Genomic DNA, 19,431 nt, shown 5'->3' on the forward strand with positions numbered 1-19,431 from the left:
ATTTTTTGAAAGATAATAGTCTCATAGCTGCAGCGGTGTGTGCATACAAATTGAATAACGCGCGCTAGCGCGTTATGAACATTTGTATGCACACACCGCTGCAGTTATGAGACTATATCTTTCAAAAAATAATGATTTAATGCTTATATTCACATTTTTTTAAACTTCTTTCCTTGTCTGCAAATGTGATTTTTACGTCGAAATTTCTGTTTTATCCTAAGGGTAAGTTCAAATTAATGGAAGAGCCACTGTAACAGCCACAAGCGTGAACTTTGATTCTCGCTTGTGACGTTGTATTTTACAGCGTTCAACGTTTGTGACGTCATAATAAAACTAGTCATTCTAACCTTTGAGTACCCAGTGTGTGTTACTTAAGAAATGAACTCAATATCTACCCAAGTTATACTCGTATAACCTGGGTTGGGGCAATTTACGCTTTATAATCCGCGAAGCGGATTATAAAAAAGCGTAAATTGCTCCAACCCAGGTTATACGAGTATAACTTGGGTAGATATTGAGTTCATTCCTTATAATTTAATTTTCTGGAATTTGCTGTACAAATTGAGTCCGTTTTACTTTTTAAAAAAATGATATAAATCTGTTCAAAATTCAAACGTAACGTCAAGTGAATTAGTACGTTGGTGCTTTGTGACGTGTCTTGTGACGTGCAAACCAGGTTATACAAATTTAACTAAATTTTTCTATCCAATCAAATGCCGCGTTACAACCATAATTAAATTATAGTCTTATAGCTGCAATATCTTTTCACACACTTTACATGCAAAAAATATTTGGAATGTAAATATATGGTCGTAACAAATTGAATTACCAGTACCCGAAGAAACGACCGCTCAGTGACGATAGCTGCGTGGTGACACAACATCACAGACTGGTTGTTGCGTTCTCGGTTCAAACCTCACAAAGGAAATGGTGAGATCCGTGTCATTCGATATCTCATGGTAGAGTGATATTATCGCAATAACATGATAGGTGTTGGCATATGCCGATACCATACGACGTAATGATATGACGTCATCGGTACATTTCATTTTCATCATCGTAACACATGGTACTGTATTATTTTAAGCTTTTCATTAACTAAATCTTAGGACAGACATTGGTTAATTGGTTATAAATAACAACTTTCAAGAATCTACTTGATTTGAGTCTTTGGTTATGGCACTTTTTGTCAGAACTTTGTCCAGTCTGGTGATAAACAAGTCTATATCCTGTGACGTCATTCCAATGGCCGCCGCTGCAGTGAGATACGGACTACCGTAATCATCACAGTGGGCCCCAAAACTTGTAAACGTCCGCCCACAGATTTCACTTTTCTTTCCGTCGGTAGGAATTACCCTATAAAGACAGGAAAAACGTGAAACATTTCAAACGGACATAATACCGGTATAGGTTTATAATCTTAACAAAGGAGTATTTTAACACTTTTAATTTGTTTCGTTTCTATAGAGACATTTATGACTTCACGTTAATATAGGTTTAATTTTCTTCTTCGACATTTCCTTCAACTGTTATTAAAAGAATAAAATGCTTTCTTTGGTGATTCATGGGGGATATGAAGGTGGCGAAATTGCGGAGAAAATACACAACCCGCGTAAGTGAGTCATGTACATTTTTTTCTGCATGAATAATCAAAGAAAGCATTCTATTGTTTATATTTACATCTTTCTTTTAATAAATTAAAAACTCGATTCTAAAAAGTAAGTAAAATTCACTAAATTACTGTTAATGTACATCAGTACGTTAGCTAAAAGATACAGCCAAATGTCTCCCACGGGAATTTGAGTCTGAAATCATCATGATTATTTCGTGCTGTCCGTGATTTTTGTTAGGTCGCTGTAGGTTACGACCAATTGATAAACAGGGCGGGTAGAGTCTGGCTGTTTCTATAGAACTATGAATTAATTTTTTCCGTAAGAAATAGAGGGAATCATACTCGGTAGATGTAAATAGAGAGCTATGATTTCATTTACTCCGTTAAAAAAAGGGAATCCTACTTGGTAGATGTAAATATAAATATTAATTCAAACTATTTCACTTTTTGTAATAAAAATAAGAGCAGAAATAAATATATTTTTTTAAAAATTATGTTTACAATAATTCAGCTCAAAACTACAGAAGATACGGAACACACACACTATAATTGAAAAATCTCAGCTTCCAGTGTTAGTTTATTGAGAAATACATGTAGTCTGAATATCCAGGTGCTTTGTGTGAATGATATAATAATATTATACCTTGTTCCTGAAACAAGTCGTGTGAACAATTTGGAGCCCAAGTCTGTGACAGCCTCCTCTGTGTTGCACTGGAATGTTTGTAAACTCATGCCTGAAATTAAAAGAGTCAGACCTTGAAGCTCCAAAAGTGCAGGTATCATTGTAACATAAGTAGAGGAAATATGAAATAACATCAGATGTTACACAAAACAACAATCTCCTTTGTGTGTTGATTGCGAAGATTAAAGAGTCATTAAATTAAAACTCGAAACCTTTGTTCCCTGATTTGTAAAGAAACTGAATTTTAAATAAACCCTGTGAAATTAAAGTGCTTAGCATGGGCATAAAAATAAACCAAAAGATTCACAAAAACATAGGTAATCAAAGATTACAAAGCTCACCGAGACGAGACATCACCCTTATGAGACTTCACCTTTATGAGACCACCTTTATCATATTAAATGAAAATCATACTTTATGATCTTGGATATTCATGGATTCTGTTTTGACACAATATCGTATATATCATCTGTTAAAAAATTGCATGATAATCATATGTTCATATGTTAATCAATACAATAATATAAAATAAATATTGCATCCTATCATATTTACAACATATATCATATAATACAATAAAATATCATAATAAACAATGATGAGATATGATATTGTAACGTATGATGTGACATTGTATTGTGTTATACATTATTATATTTAATCACATTATACAATATCATAATAAATAAAACAATATAGTATTATATTACAATATCATATTACATCATAAAATTGAAATATATGATATTATATTGTATAATATAGTATGATATTGTATGATACTGTATCATTTTTGATACATTATATGATATTGTATCATATGATACAATATAATTTGATATGTACAACATTGTATCATATCAAATGATACAATATTATGTGATAAAGTAAAATATAATATAAAACAATATTATATTATACAGATTGTATCATATAATACAATAATATATTTTACAATATCATACAATACAATTTCATTTGATGTGATAATATATCATATTTAAAACCAATATCATATCATACAATATCATATGATACGATATTATATAATATTACAGTATCATACAATTTCATGTGATATAATTCTATATTACATATTATACAATATCGTATGATACAATATTATAGAATATTCAATATTGTATCATAGGATACAATATTATTTTTTGAAATATCTTATGTAATAGTATCATGTGATAAAATAATAAATTAATAATACAATATAGTATTATACAATAATATACAATACTATACATAACAATATCATGATACAATATCATAACATAAAATATCAAAAAAATTGATACAATATCATATTGTATCATATACCTTTTTATAATATTACATATGATATTATATTTTGTTATACTTTCATGTTAAATACTGAAATCTGATTGGTTAAGACGCAGTTAATAATATTTACTATTACCCTCAGCGTTAGCAACGCACTTGGCAACGGGTAACATTAAAAAATGCTACATGCGCGAAAATTATGCGCGTACGGTTCGCTGTAGAATTCACGTGATTCCTATATAAAAGCAGTAAAATTTTCTTAAAATTTTTAAAAAAGACATTCAGTATAACAAAATAAATAGTGCCTGTTTGGGAGGATAACAGTTGAAATTGACACCCCTCGAAAACCATTGTCAACCTCCGCTTCGCGTCGGTTGACAATGGTTTTCTCGGGGTGTCAATTTCAACTGTTACCCTCCTAAACAGGCACTATTTATATAGTATCATATTAAACAATATTGTTTCATACCATACAATACTATATCATAGGAATCATGTTATATCATTTATCAACAAACACATCTATCTATCGAGCAGGTTTGAGTGAGATAGGAGATTTCTTTAGCATCCTTGATAATGGAGATCAGGCTCTGCATCTGAAGCAACCTCTGCCTTTCATTTATAATATAATTAAATCAACTTTGCAAGCTATCATCTATAAAACATGTGACCTGTTCCAAAAAAACTAAACCTCATCCAGCATCCGAAACCTATGGCTCAGATTCAGCATTCAAGTCTACCAGGTGCATCAGTATACATAAGACGCATCTCCATGCAAGTTTGGTGAAGTTCACACCAGTAATAACTAAGATATCATCATCAGAGGGCACTAGCAATTAAAACCTTAACCTGCTCCAGCATCCGCAACCTATGGCTCAGATTCAACATCCATGCCTGTCAGGTGCATCATTCTGTATCATAAGACACACCATCCATTCAAGTTTGGTGAAGTTAGGACCTGTAATAACTAAGATATATTTTTTAACATCCTTGATAATGGAGATCAAGCTCTGCATCTGAAGCTTCCTCTGTGATTCATTCATATTACAGTTTAATCAACTATGCAAGTTTGAAATAGTACTATTATCTATTAAACATGTGACCTGTTCCAAAAAACTTAACCATATCCAGAATCTGAAACCTATGGCTCACACTCAGCATTAAGCCTGTCTGGTGCATCAGTATCATAAGACGCACCATCCATGGAAGTCTGGTGAAGTTAGGACAAGTAATAACTAAGATATAATCATCAGAGGGCACCTGTTTCAAAAACTTTAACCAGCTCTAAGAACCTTAACCTCCTCCAGCATCCGAAACCTATGGCTCAGATTCAGCATTCAAGCCTGTGTGGTGCATCAGTATCATAAGACGCACCATCCATGGAAGTCTGGTGAAGTTAGGACAAGTAATAACTAAGATATAATCATCAGAGGGCACCTGCTTCAAAAACTTTAACCAGCTCTAAAAACCTTAACCTCCTCCAGCATCTGAAACTTATGGCTCAGATTCAGCATTCAAGCCTGTCTGGTGCATCAGTATCATAAGACGCACCATCCATAGAAGTCTGGTGAAGTTAGGACAAGTAGTAACTAAGATATAATCATCAGAGGGCACCTGCAACAAAAACTTTAACCAGCTCTAAAAACCACTTCGTCTTGGTGAGCTAAAAATCTCACTTACCCATTGAAATGCCATTGTGGGGTGTAGACAGTAAATGTTCCCCATGCTTTTTGGCACACTCACTCAGTTTTTCCTGTAATGCTTTGTAGTTGGATTTCCTCTCCTTCAGGAGATCTTTGTAACCTTTGACCCCCATACTGAGGAGGGTGATCAGAAGGTCTGTGGAGGGTGAGGAGGAAGCCCTACCTGTAATTATAACCATAAACTATTAATCAGGCGATGACTTTTAACACACTGCTCAAAACTCTCTACCCCCTCCCCTACCCCCCTCCCGCCCCCCCATAAAAGTATTTAACTGTAGTAATCTCTGTTGACATTTGTATGGACTGCATAATAGATAGGAAAGTTCATAAATTGACTATTTTTCAATTTTGATAATCAGACATGCACTTACTAGTCAGACATGCACATACAGAATATTTGTACAAAATGACTGCCAACATGAAACTTTAAATCACATTTACCAGGATAGCATTTGCTGATGTGTCGAATAAGGTTGTCATCAAATCCAGCTATGATTGATCCACCGACAGGTACCATGAAGTTCTTGTCTGTGCTTTGTACAAACACATCCAGTCTGGATCGTGATGCCTTCAGTAAACAGAAAACAAAATGACTGCTCAATATTAGATGTACATGTCTGTATGTAGACTATAATACAAATAAAATAATGCCTAATACAGTTAACATAATTCAAAAAAATTAGTACATTAAATTTGTGTCAATGAAGGTCTGCATCTAGCACATACCATATATATTTACAATGTTATTTTTGCCCTGTTTTTTCACCCTTTTACACTTGCAAATAATTTCAAAGATTTTACTAAAATCCAGATTTTTAACCATATTTTTTTTAATAACCAACCGAGTTAAATATTTCATTTAGCTAAGTTAGAAAATTTCATTGTCACAAGAAGTCTTTTCCGGATTAACTGAAACAATCCACTGTCCACTCACCTGTTGGATTAGATGGGTGCATTTTGAACATTGTAAACCATAAGCATTGTTCACTACATGTGGAATGTCCTGTGATTTGCAAATTTCCCCAATCTCTTCTAATCTGTAATCAGTTAAAAAATAAAAATTTAAGACATACATGTACTGCATATTCACTACATAGGGGTTCATGGTGTGAAACACCTTTTTCAGTCAGCAAATTATGTTATGACAGTGCCTGTGCTGGTGGAAGTAAATAAAGGCAAGCATGTCATAAAGTAAAACATGGTTATAGCGAACATGAATTGACGCTTACAGCAAAGTGATTTTCATTCCTTGTGACTTAATCACATGTTGTAAACTTGACGGATATAACAAACAACGCTTAAAATGAAGTAAAATCATCCATCCTTGGCACTTCGTTATAAGCGTGTTTTACTATAAATATGGTTTTGTTGGTCAATTATCATAGAAGAGAATGGTAGTAAACACTTTCTGACTGCATTACCAGTAAATTGATCTGAAAGTGAAAATGATTGCAATTCATGGAAGGTGGTACTCCAGGTAATTTAGAGTTAGATACCTTGAGTTATTAATTATACTATAGGATAAAATTTATGGCAGAAACAAGTGCCTGTGTGACATACTTATCAGGAACTCTGGGAGCGAAGCAGCTAGTGGTGGTCAAGATACAGAGGATATTCCCAGCCCCCAGCTCCTGGACCTTCTTCTGGATTTCCTCTAGGTTTGTTCTCAGCTCTTCCCCCTCTCTCACATTCTCAATGACCACCAGTTCAAACCCTGTAAAAAAATACGACACAGCTTTATACAAATGTACTATATGACATGGACAATAATATAAAATTTTCAGTCACCAGGTAACAATGCACTACATTTTCTTGACATGAATTCAGTTTCACAAGATTTCATAGTCTACACATGGACAATTATTTATCTATCGTATTTAATGATACAAACCTGAAGTGACAATGGATTTAATGCATGACTTCTGGTCAATTCGAGGCCACAGAACATATTTTGCATTCGGTCTTTTTTGTCTAAGTGAAAGTAGACTTAATGCTATACTCATTCCTGTTGCCATGGGAACTACAAAACAGCTGCTTGCTTGAATGCCTAAAAGAGAAATATATAATTTAAAAAAAAAAGACTCTTCTTTCTAAAAATCAATAATTTTTACATTCATATAAGTTTAACAAAAGTATAAATTCCTTCAGAAAATCATGTACGTATTAAAACAATATAAAAAAATTTTGAACAATTTGAAAACTTAGCTTCACTCTTAAATAAATTGGTTTATTTTTTAATTAATAAATCTTACTATGTTGGATTACCTGACAATTTGATGGCATGAAGAGCCAAGCTGTTTGTAAGGGTCATAATCAAACTAGAGCCAGCTGCTTTGGGTTGAACAGCAGTTATCTCTCCTGATCTGCCAATTCCATGACCCAGGCTGCAGGAATACCATACAACACAAGTAGTATTGGCATCAGCAAGCATGCACATTTTAAATCATCTTTCTGTCTCAAATACACTGTTCAAATTTTATGTTTGGGTGAAATTATGAAAATGAATTTCATGTAGTATTTTTTAATACAATTAGATTACAATTAGATACATGTACTAGTAATTTTTAATACAATTAGATTAAAAATACTACATTTGTAGTCGGAATATCAAGCAATGTGCTGAATATTACCGGTATGTGGAAATGATATAATTTCCATAAAACAAGACATTTACATGTATGTAGGGACTATTTTTGCTGAGGTATTATCAATAAAAGATTTTTAAAATAGGCTCCTCATAGATCAGTTTGAGTACATTACTCCTCTTTCAAACTGTATGCTCGATGATATATTTTGAATTTTTTTTACAGATTTTGTAACATTTCTGTATATTTTCCTGTACATTAACTGTAATTATCATGTTTACACCAGTACACCTTTTATATTTAGTACTTTTTTATTAAAGTCTGATTCCTCACCGGAAGTGCCGCTTGCTGACCAATGAGGAGTAAATCCTAGCCTCCCTCTCACCAACACCACAATTGTCTGGAAAGTTGTTACTGTCCATGATGGCAAGCTCACCGAGGAATAACTCAATGGTCTGGTCATCCCAGCCCTCTTCTGGAATTCTCCTCTAGAAAATTGAAGAACTGTGGAATAACATATAAAATTGAAGGAGTCATTGATACGTTAACATTTTTTTTATTTACAAAGAAAACCCTACTGAAACATCAACTTCAAATCTTATCACAATATAAAATCTTTTGCACTCTAAAAAATTATGACATAATATTATATTTAACATATCAAGGCAAATTACTCAGAGCTAGGCTAATTCATGAGATTTAAGAAGCTGTTTAGTCTTCTTACCTGTTCTAGCAAATGCTTAATTTTGCTTTGATGAATCGACTTAGCATTCTGTCCTTGCTGAATGTAGTTTTTGGGGACCAGTTTCTCACACAATTTATAGCAAGCATCATCCATATCTGAAAAACTGAAAAATTTGCAACCTTTTTATAAACACAAACTCTATGGCTCTCACTTCACCTCTTTTCCGTCTTACATAAACATGATACATGTAAATGTATCGTAAGTTAATTTATTTGTCATCATCATATTTTATAACTTTAGTAACCTTGCTATGTCATATTGAACTGAACCTGCATAACAGGAGTAATTTTTAATGTATAATAATACCGGTAAACAAATCACAATTGGCCTTGTGACCATCGTAACTGGTTATAAAACTGCAGCCTGTACACAATTGCAACCTATACTAACACTTTAAAAGAACTGCTGAGTCGCATCCATATTAAATTCAAAACCACTGCTAATTTAAAATAATAACCTGCTTCTACAACAGACATAATATCTTTTACAGTGCGACCATTGGGTAGAGCGCAGCATATTGAATTAAATACACACAGGTACACATTATTCATAGGCCTAATGATGAGTTGCGGTGTGGTTTACCAAATGGATGCATTAACATGATAAAAAATTTAATAAAATTTAAATGTTTTATGCTTCAGTATACATGCATAAACATTTATCTTTTGAGTTGTGGCAGTCTGGAGGGCAAAGCAAATAACACAATCACAATTCGTAAGAAAAGTGCACAGTTGGATCCACCTATCTATTTATTTATAATGCTAAAGATTGGTGTCGTGTAAGTAGATCAGACATTACTCAACAATATCTGTCCAAAAAAAATGCTCCGAACAATTTGCCAAGAAAAAAAATTAAACATTTTTAGAGTCAGCAGAATTTTTTTATTTATCTTTTTAATGCATGATTTTAATGCAAAATAAAATTTTACCTGTTCTCACGAGGGCAAGACGTTGGTAGCCATATGCAATTTACACGAAATTGTGGGTACGATTCTCTCGACAAAAAAATTCAGTACATCAAATTAAGGGAGTAGAAATTCGAATTTTCTCTTTGCCTGTTTACCTGTTCTCGCGAGGGCAAGACATTGGTAGCCATATGCAATTTACATGAAATTGTGGGTACGATTCTGACGACAAAAAAATTCAGTACGTCAAGTTAAGGGAGTAGAAATTCGAATTTTCTCTTTGACCATAAGGCCTAGAGCTCGTAGTGCTTGCTAGCGATTCGCATCGGCGAGCTGCGCTTGCTGTTAGTCACACGAGCGGTTTTTGTTACAAGCACATTAGCTGTAAATAAATACCGATAAAACTGTGCACGATCAATTGCCAAGATTTTCGCAAAAGATCGCCATCCTGAACAATTTAAACAAGGTGGATTACCTCGCGAATGGTTTCATTGAACATCTATATAACGAACAGAAAATGACAGACTTCGATTTGAAAACTTCACAACAAAAATCACCTGAACTAAGGGAGGCTGCAACCAGCTTTGCCAAACTGAAAGTACAGTGACGCTTTTCAGACTCCTTTCTTGAAGATCTCTAAAAAATTTGTGGATAACTTGTACGATAAACGCACAAACCATATAACTTAGATGTTTGTTTCTCGGAGGTCTTTTGTATTTGTTCTGGTATATAGATAATATGATATTTTATCACTAAATATTTATTATTTGAATTCATTTTAAATTGGGTTGGGCCAGTTTACGCTTTCTAAACCTGGTTTATAGATTTAAGCGTAATTTTTCAGATGTCAAATTGCAAAACTAAGGTTTTAAAAAGAAGATGAGTGAATAAGGCGTGTAAACTGCCCATTTGAGGAAGGATTAGACACTGCAAAATTAAACTATCATTAAATCTGATAATTTAAGAAAAAAAATTAAAAACAGAGTATAATCATCTAACGTAACATCGGTTTGAAACCCTTATATATTTAAGATACTTTTAATAGGCTGATTTAAACTGGCGTATACGTGTCAAAACCTCCAAATACTATCATTTTTATAACTTCAATGCCTTTTCTTTTATAAAGTGGGTCATCTCTCCATATTTTTGTCATAGTCTAAATGCGGTTTAATGGAATTTAAACGGATGTTCATCAACAAAAATGTGGAGAAATGACCCACTATACTTTTAAAAATGTAATTTTGTAGCCCAACAATTGAACGTTTTAGAAAAATAATACAAGTCCGTAAATTCGTGGCCAATGTCTCATATAGCATTTAAACAACCCACTTTGTTGTGAATGAAATGGCTCAGTGGTTAGAGCACCAGACGATAAGTAAATTTATATAGAAGGTTTTTAGGTTGTGGGTTCGATAACACCAAAACTTAAGGATTTAGTTTTCTCTTATTGTTTTTTGAAATATTTCAAACTGAATGTAGTTAGATATTACCCTTTTGTAAACTTGAATTATAACATTTCATATATATTTAATTGAAAAAATGTTAAATTTAAAATTGTATTTTACGACTAAACCAAATGGGCAGTTGCGCAATCTTATTCCCCCATCTTCTTTTGTTAAAAACTAAAGAAATGGAAAGTTTTAAAGTTTACACAAACAGGAAGCCCAGTTGGCCACATTGCTCACCTGAGCAACAATAGCTCTAGCTGATAGAAAAGATTTTGGCGGTTTTCAGAGTATCAAATACATTTAATAATTAATATGATTTAATAATCTAAAAAACGGGGGAAAAAAACCTCAACAAGATAACAATAACAAAGATTTTAGAATATTTTATTCATGTAAAATGACATTTAAAACAAACTAAATTATAGTGATAGTGATTGATGTTCAGTTTTGAAGTTTCCTAATTCATCTTAATAGTGAGAAGAGGAGGAGAAAAAGAGCATGGGGAAGAGAAATAGAGCAAGGTCCGTAGAATAACGAATTATATAGTTTCTCGAATAACCGACGATGACCGTATTTATACATTTTTGAACAATCGAATATAGAGTTTCAAACAATTTATAAATGGACTGCAAATTTCGGCATCAAACGTACAAATATTGAAGTTGTTTCAGAATAAGGTTTGTAAAAAAAAAAAAATTCCCGTTTATTCCTATGTAAAATTTCAACCCCCATTAAGTGGTCCAACCCTACCCTCGGGGATCATTAATTGAACAAACTTGAATCTAAACTACCTTCAGATGACTTCACACAAGTTTCAGCCTTTCTGGCCAAATAAGTTTTGAGAAGATTTTCAGAGATGTTTCTCAATTTGTTCCTGCGTAAAAAAATCAACTTACCATTGTGGCTCTATCATTCCCCTGAGGATCACGATTTGTTTGTACTTGGATTAACACTACATGGTTTTCCCGAAGCTGGCCAAACGGGGTTTGAGCAGAATGGGTTTTTTGTAACCCTCCAAAGATGCTTTGTGCTAAGTTTGGTTAAAATTGGCCGAGTGGTTTTGGAAGTCGAAAATGTGAAAACGAGGACTCCAACGACAGACAACGGACAAATTTTGATCAGAATAGCTCAGATGAACGAATGAAAATAGAAAGTAAACTCATACATGTACATTTAAAATTCTAATAGCAATTTTATAGTACAGTAGTATTATATGGAAAACATTATAAGAAGTTTTAATGGTATTTGGACACGATTTGACATCAAAATTTAAAACTTTATTTTTCCAATTTTAATTTAGAATGGTTAATATGGGTACTTTTAATGCTTTGTCAAAATTTGAAAGTCAAAGATTCAGTTATAAGCAAGATACGGAGTTTGAAAATCTTTGTTTTGTAAACAAAGCTCAAGCCTTGTTATGGTTTACGTATGTATTTTATTGGTATAAGTCTCAATAAAATGTTGCTTTTTTCTGTTGATCATATCATCTATGAACACATTGAATCAGTTTAGTACCTTGTTTGCCACGAGTCCTCTGGTCAAAGAAATGGTAATTTAATTCTTTACATTATTTGTAAACAAATATAAGACTCTAGCTTTGTTTATATAACAATGAATTCTTACCTCTGTATCTATTTTTTAACTTGACTTCTAACATTCAAAGTTTGTTCAGTCATTCAAAATGAGCAAGTAAACCATTTTATACATAAAAAAGAAAAAGAAAATTTTGATCTAAAATCGTGTCCAAGTCCCTTTAAAAACATATTGGTAATCAGAACTTTGTATCAATTTTAAGAGACTGCTATGTGCATACCGAGATCAACCTTTACTTAAACATATTATTTAAATTATTTCCTGAAATTTCTACATGATCTGATTTATTATAACATGTCTATGAAGATAAAAAAAATTATGGATAAAAAAATAAATATTTACCATCCCGGTTTCCCCTGGGGTTATACACTATAATACACTATCATAGTTAGTTCAGTTAGTCATAATTTTACTTAGTACTTGTTACCAACTATATAAAGAGTATAAAATTTGTTTATGTTTGTGCAGTTTATTTTATATAAAAGTTGGGGCATTATTTCAACGTTTGTCCTATCTAGTTCTGTTGCAAATTGAAGAATGGTTTTGTAAAAAATAAAAACTTTTTTGCTGTTGATATATTATTTCTGATGCTGTATCGTGGACCAGACTTCTTAGAAATAAGACCATTTGGTATATATATATATATATATATATATATATATATATATATATATATATATATATATATATATATATATATATATATATATATAAGCAGGTCATACGTCCTTCGCTCTTTTCCTTCACTTATTTTATACAATGTCGAAAACTCGAAAAAAAAAGCAAATTAAGCCCGCTACTTATTAAATACATGTATCTTATAAAACAATCTGCTAATACACTGGCGTACGGACAACTCAATTAATAAATATGTACATATGAAAGTTAAAAACATGGATTATTATAAACAGACAAACAATAAATGTATAGTTTAAACATGTCAACGAATAAACATTTTAGATTGCCTGATCTAGCAACCCACGTTGTTCTATTAATGTTAATGAAATGATAGTATTAGAGATTTCTCACTGTAACTACATGTGTTTTTTCCACAACATTCTTGATAACTTTATTATCTGTAAATAATTTAAACCTTCAAAAGTATGTGTATAACAAACATTTCGTACATGAAAAGAAACAAAATAAAAAAGGAAAGTAAATAAAACATAATAATTTTTGCCAGGCATTGAATGTGAATGTTGGAATAGTGTACAACCTCAACTGACCCCAAAGGAATGGACAAGTCGTCTATATCAGTTGGTCACCAGTGCAGTACAGGGAAAATACTACACGTGCGTGGATCAATTTAAAACCGGCCCAAGTTCAACTAGAGTCCAAATGCTTTCCTAAAGGGGGAGGGCAAAAAATAAAAAAAATATTTTTTTAAATAAACAGATATACAATGTATATTAAAAAAAATACATTTTATCTTGCTGAATTAAAAAAAGGGATCTCATTGCCAACCCCACTCCCCAAATGCCTTTCACTAGAGGTTTTGGGTTGATCATAGTTTTTTCTGGTAACAATATTTATACGAGTATAACAATTCTATTGTTAAAATATTCATTGTGATTGCATGAATTTATGTATTTTTAATTTTTCCTAAAGGAGAAGTATTTTCCATTTCAATGTATTTTAGTTCATTTGTAAACCTAAAAACTAACACTGTAGTTTATAATTAATAATGTGGGCAACTCCGTATTCCTGCCTAACTCCAAATACTGTTTTGCAATCGATCCTAAAATACAAGCCTTATGAAATATTATTTTTTCATAAGGTTAGTTTCATACGAGTATAAATTACAACAAATAATTAAAATAACAATAATACATAAAATTGAAAAAAATACGTAAAAAATACACAAGATGTACATGTACTACTCAGTTTCACATGAAAGTTGATGAGCATGCAATGATGTGTGATTATTTGACAATTTTTGTCAACCACACTGATCAATTAATTATATAAATGCAATGATTTGAAAGCAGGGTTTAATATCTTTGTTCAAAAAATTTGCCAACCACACATAATCAATGAATATAAATGCAATGATTCGAAAGCAAGGTTTAATATTTATGTTTAAAATATTTTTTCCATAACTCTAGCATTGATAATATTTTTTTTAAACAATATTTGATCTCTATTCATCTTTAATAATAGGCAAAAAACACACTCATACACACATAAAGAACGAATCTATTTTCAAAAATGATTGATCTGAAAGTTTCGTAAAGTATGATACTAGTAGTACATATTTCGTACAATTTAATTTCAGAGAGCAGTTCATATCCATGTTACAACTCTCAAAATAATTTTAAAAATCAAACAGTTCAAGAAGAGGATGTCACACTAGGTCCTTGACAGCCCGTGTTGCTACCACTATTTTCAGTTTTACTGTCAGGTGTCGCCAACAGTGTTTTCTCGTTGCGCCTAAACACATTTCTAAGAATTCTGCGTTTGACTCTGTCGTTCATTATGCCATACAGAAACGGATTAACACAAGCGTTTCCAAGGGCAAGACACAAGGTACCAATCAGTGCTTGCGAAGAAATGTTCATAGAATTGGCCAACCCATCAGCTTGAATCAGCACAAAAACTATGAAAATAGGCAACCACATCACAAGAAACAGGAATACGAGTAGTATCAAGTTTTTAACAAGCCGGATATCTCGTTGTTTCCGAGACTTCACAGATCTGGTGGTAATTGCCTTCACGGCGTTCCGAGATCTCCAAAATTTTTTGAGGATTCTGAAATAATTTAGCACCAAAATGGCGAGAGGGATCACAAATCCTACTAAACAGACACTCACTGTGAAAATCATAGAAATGCGGATATTGGAGGTATTTGGCCACATGAGCGTTCAAATTTTGATTTCTTCGTAACCAAATGGTACCTTTTTTACAGTGAAATACATTGAGAGTGGAATAAAAGCCAGGGAATCCAGGATCCATAAAAGCAGAATACTACATATTGCCACTTTAGGAGTGATTTTCTTGAAGGATGTTTTGAGAATACAAGTATATCTGTCAATGCTTATAATTGTCATTGTCCAGATCATCACAGACGCACAAATAAACATAACATACACCAACATTTTGCAGACCAAAGTTCCCAGAACCCAAGTTCCGGTCAACCGTGCAGTCGCAATCAGGGGACTTCCAGAGGAAAAAAGAATGTCTGCAACGGCCAGATTACAAATCAAGTAGTTGGTTACCGTACGTGTGCTTTTAACTTTCAATATTTGAAAAAATACGGTAAAGTTCCCACAGAGGGAAAAAATGAAAAGAATGATTAACACGGCTGCCTCAATGTAAGGTAGACCAAGCCAAGGTCGGTTGAACTCGGAAAAATAAGTGAAATAAGAAGTGTTTCCCCATCCTTGCTCATAATCCATTCCAAATAAGTAGGACTTATTCATACTCGACATCATGGAATATAATTGTGTTTCACAATGGAAAGTTTATTGAAGCAACTGAAAAAGAAAATTAAATACGTAATTCTAAGATATTAATCTAGATGCACTAGAAATTAAAGTTAACAGTTCCTATGGATCATATATCGATATATATGTGTTTATACAAATGTAAAATAAATATGAATGTCTTCAACATAATTTACATTAAAATTGCCTACCCTACCATCACGTACGTTTTAAAAAAAAGGCCATGCTATTTTCACTCCGAAAGACTAATTTTTTCAGCTGGACCTTTATTATTTTTAATTCTTTTAATTACATCTCAACTGCGTTTTAAATTGTCACAAACAAACGGTCCTATCAACTAAAAAATTATATTAAAAAACGGAACGCACTAAAATCACTTTATTTTACAATAAGTACTAGACAAGTGTGCTATGAAAGAAACGTATTCAGTATTTTGTTTTGGTAACGTATCGGTATATAAATATGATTTCTTTGTGTGGATTCATAATGTTTTGTGATGATGAGCTGTACAAAAACATATGGCGTATTTATCATTTTTCCTAACACCCACCCCCTCCCCAACTGAAAAAACAAAAACAATATCCGTTTGTTTAAGTACGGAAACCGCATGTTATAGCAACGTAATTATAATATGTATCGTTTATTAATTGATGTCATTAAGACAAATTTTAAATTAAACAATAAAAATGTGCCTTATGACTCGAATAACTCTCAATGACTTGAAGTGATGTTTTAAACGCTAGTTTAAGTGATATTATTCAGTTCCTATTGCCTTGCTACAAATAGTCTCATGATTTTTATATATAATACACATGATGGATTTTTGTAGGTATGTTTTTTAAACAACTCTTTAGACAAATAAAATGTCATCTAGTTTCGCTGCCAAAAACGCCCGTTCACTTTTGAATAAACAAAGACATATATACATGTACATGTAAAAGAAATAGAAATGAGTCCATTGTTTAACATGATTTTTTAAAATGCAAAATACTAGTAGACTACTGGGTTTACCTATGTTGTATGTTAAGACTACTGAGAATTCATGCTCGAAACAACATGCATTAAAAATGAATATTAGATCCATATTTAACATCGTTAGTTTATTTTTTTTAAAGTTTCTACTGACTAGTATCAAACGACGTAATATTTATAAACATAAACAAGCTTTTTGTTTGTTTTAGTGCATTGTGACAAAATCCCGAGAACGTCCTTGAAACGACATGTACTGAGAAGTCCTCAGAAAGACGACGTCGAAATGCTTTTATAAGTGGTAGCTTCTCTTGACCGAGAAACCTTTATCTCTTTTTCTTCCCTTAAAGAATTGACAATAGATGCAGATAAATGTGGAAGACAATTTTTATTTACAGTATGTTGTAACAATTGTCTTTATCTAAAAACAACTATCAAGGAATTATAAAAAGCATTGATAGATTATCATTGATTGGATTAAATGTGTTTTCTTTTATAATATATATACACACAGTATAATGATATGTTGGTTGGTTTTATTTCTTTAAAAAAAATCACTTTGTCAAGCCATTGAGCATAAATTAATGCAATAGATTGATTGTTGTGAAACACAAATATCTACAAATATCAACAAAATCTACTTTAAAATATGGTAAACAGTTTATCATATTTCCAGTGGATTAAAACAATTTTCACTCTGAATGCTACTCAATTGTTGTTGGGTTTTTTTTTTTGGTTGTTTTTTTGTTTTTGTTTTAAAAAGATGGGATTATGTAAGTGGACTACTTCCAAGTGACAAAAAATACCAGGATACATTCTCAAAGGTTCCTCTGTGCATTGAGAATATTTAATACACATTACATACATTGTGTATTTACCACATAATTCGATGCCCACAAATATTGATAAAACGCCACTAGATTACAAATAAGCGTTCTATTATTATAATAGCTTAATCAATTGCAGAAAATTTAATATTTGCTAGAAATCGTTTAATTTAGATGATTCGTTTACAAAATGTTTTTATACTGAGAACCCCTGACATTGTGATGATATAAACGAGCTTGAATACAGTGTGAATACAGTGTCAAAAAACGGGATAATAGATAAACGTTCTATAGGAATAAGACAGAATAAGATAAAAGAAAGATCAAGAAGATGCTGTAAGACACTTAAAACGTGTCCAGAACTTAATATCGTGTTAGCAGTATTAAGCGACCCGACGTTTTCTCGCACAAGGTACAAGATTGTGTTTATGACAGAGAATCACAGTTAACTTTCGTGTTATCACGAGAGTGACGTTTTTTTAAAAAAAAGTTAAGGTGGCATCACTAGACAACGTCAAAATCGAGCAGACTGCCCTTACGTTACTCACTTTTGAGGCTCTGAGGTTTACCTCAAGTTTGAATCTATTCACGAAAGCACAGTCATAACGAAAATTTACTCCAACAAATAAAACCCATTGGACTATGTTGGTTAAGATATATAGTCTTTATTTCCCTCCTTCCGGCTGTCTTTATGTTTGTCGGTCATTCGGTCCAAACTTGGTTAACAAGACATTTTAACTATGATTTTGATGATTTATTTGAAAATCGAATTGCGATTTAACTTCATAATAACAAATTTTTCGATTTGTTAAGTTAATTAACAGCTAGGTGATTAAGAAAATAAATTGCAAACACCTTTTTTGATGCAAATTTTAAAATAGCTCATGGAGTCGAATACGCTACTATGTCTAAAAATGATATGCAGAATAAATTATCTATGAAGGACAAAAATGGTTTCAATCACAGATTGTTTAAATTTATGAAAATTGAAAAGTTGGTGCAAGAAGGGGGATTCTTGTCCCAAGTACCAAAGACCAAGCCAATGGAGCACATAGGACTGACGCATTTTTTTATTACATATACACATAGATTTTGTGGTTACGATAGTGTCTCGACGGCCGATTTGACGAGGTCTATTGTTCATGAAGTTTGATATCCAAAAGTACGACAATAGCTATTTCAGCTAGTGTATGCAGATAAAGCCGAAAACGCACAGTTTTATGTGCCAACAGAAGTGTTTGAACCAGTGGCATTTTTTTGTTATTGTCCACCTGCCTATATATCCTCTTTGAGTCACATGCTTAACTTTTTAAGGATCTTAGTGTCAGGAAATAGTTTAATCTAAATATGTCTTGCTGTATAGCGTATCTTAAAATTTGTAAGTATAATTATATTTAAATTCTCCTAATATGATTAAAAATGATTTTCATATTTACAAAAAGAAAAAGAGAAATTTTTATTAAAGATATTCCGAAAATTACTTTTTTTAATTACCACATAAACTCAAAATAAACTCAACGAATTGTAGTTGAACTAAAGTAATATTAATATAAAATCTATATACCTTTATCTTGGATAATTACATCCAGGAAAAGAACAGAATCGCTCGATCCTGGCAGGGCTCAGA

The 19,431-nt window shown here is 32.2% G+C and overlaps 1 protein-coding gene and 1 pseudogene across 3 annotated transcripts; both read right to left on the bottom strand.

Moving 5' to 3' along the window:
• Positions 1-1,075: 1,075 nt before the first annotated feature.
• LOC128181995 (O-phosphoseryl-tRNA(Sec) selenium transferase-like) lies at positions 1,076-10,156 on the bottom strand. Of its 3 annotated transcripts, none has more exons than XM_052850581.1 (11): positions 10,082-10,156; positions 8,600-8,715; positions 8,209-8,363; positions 7,556-7,674; positions 7,182-7,337; positions 6,851-7,004; positions 6,225-6,327; positions 5,732-5,858; positions 5,268-5,453; positions 2,256-2,346; positions 1,076-1,356 (listed from the first exon to the last, which is right to left on the bottom strand). In XM_052850581.1, the coding sequence occupies exons 2-11, from the start codon at positions 8,711-8,713 to the stop codon at positions 1,146-1,148; spliced, it is 1,416 nt and encodes a 471-aa protein (XP_052706541.1). In that variant the 5' UTR covers positions 8,714-8,715; positions 10,082-10,156; the 3' UTR covers positions 1,076-1,145. The 3 variants fall into 3 exon arrangements, with proteins under 3 accessions (XP_052706541.1, XP_052706542.1, XP_052706543.1); XM_052850582.1 differs by lacking the exon at positions 10,082-10,156 and adding an exon at positions 9,549-9,572; XM_052850583.1 differs by lacking the exon at positions 10,082-10,156 and having other exon boundaries at positions 8,209-8,379; positions 8,600-8,720.
• Positions 10,157-13,364: 3,208 nt separating this feature from the next.
• Positions 13,365-19,431, bottom strand: LOC128181637 (free fatty acid receptor 4-like; annotated as a pseudogene).

This window comes from Crassostrea angulata, chromosome 4, assembly GCF_025612915.1.
Source record: "Crassostrea angulata isolate pt1a10 chromosome 4, ASM2561291v2, whole genome shotgun sequence".
Lineage (NCBI taxonomy): Eukaryota > Metazoa > Mollusca > Bivalvia > Ostreida > Ostreidae > Magallana > Magallana angulata.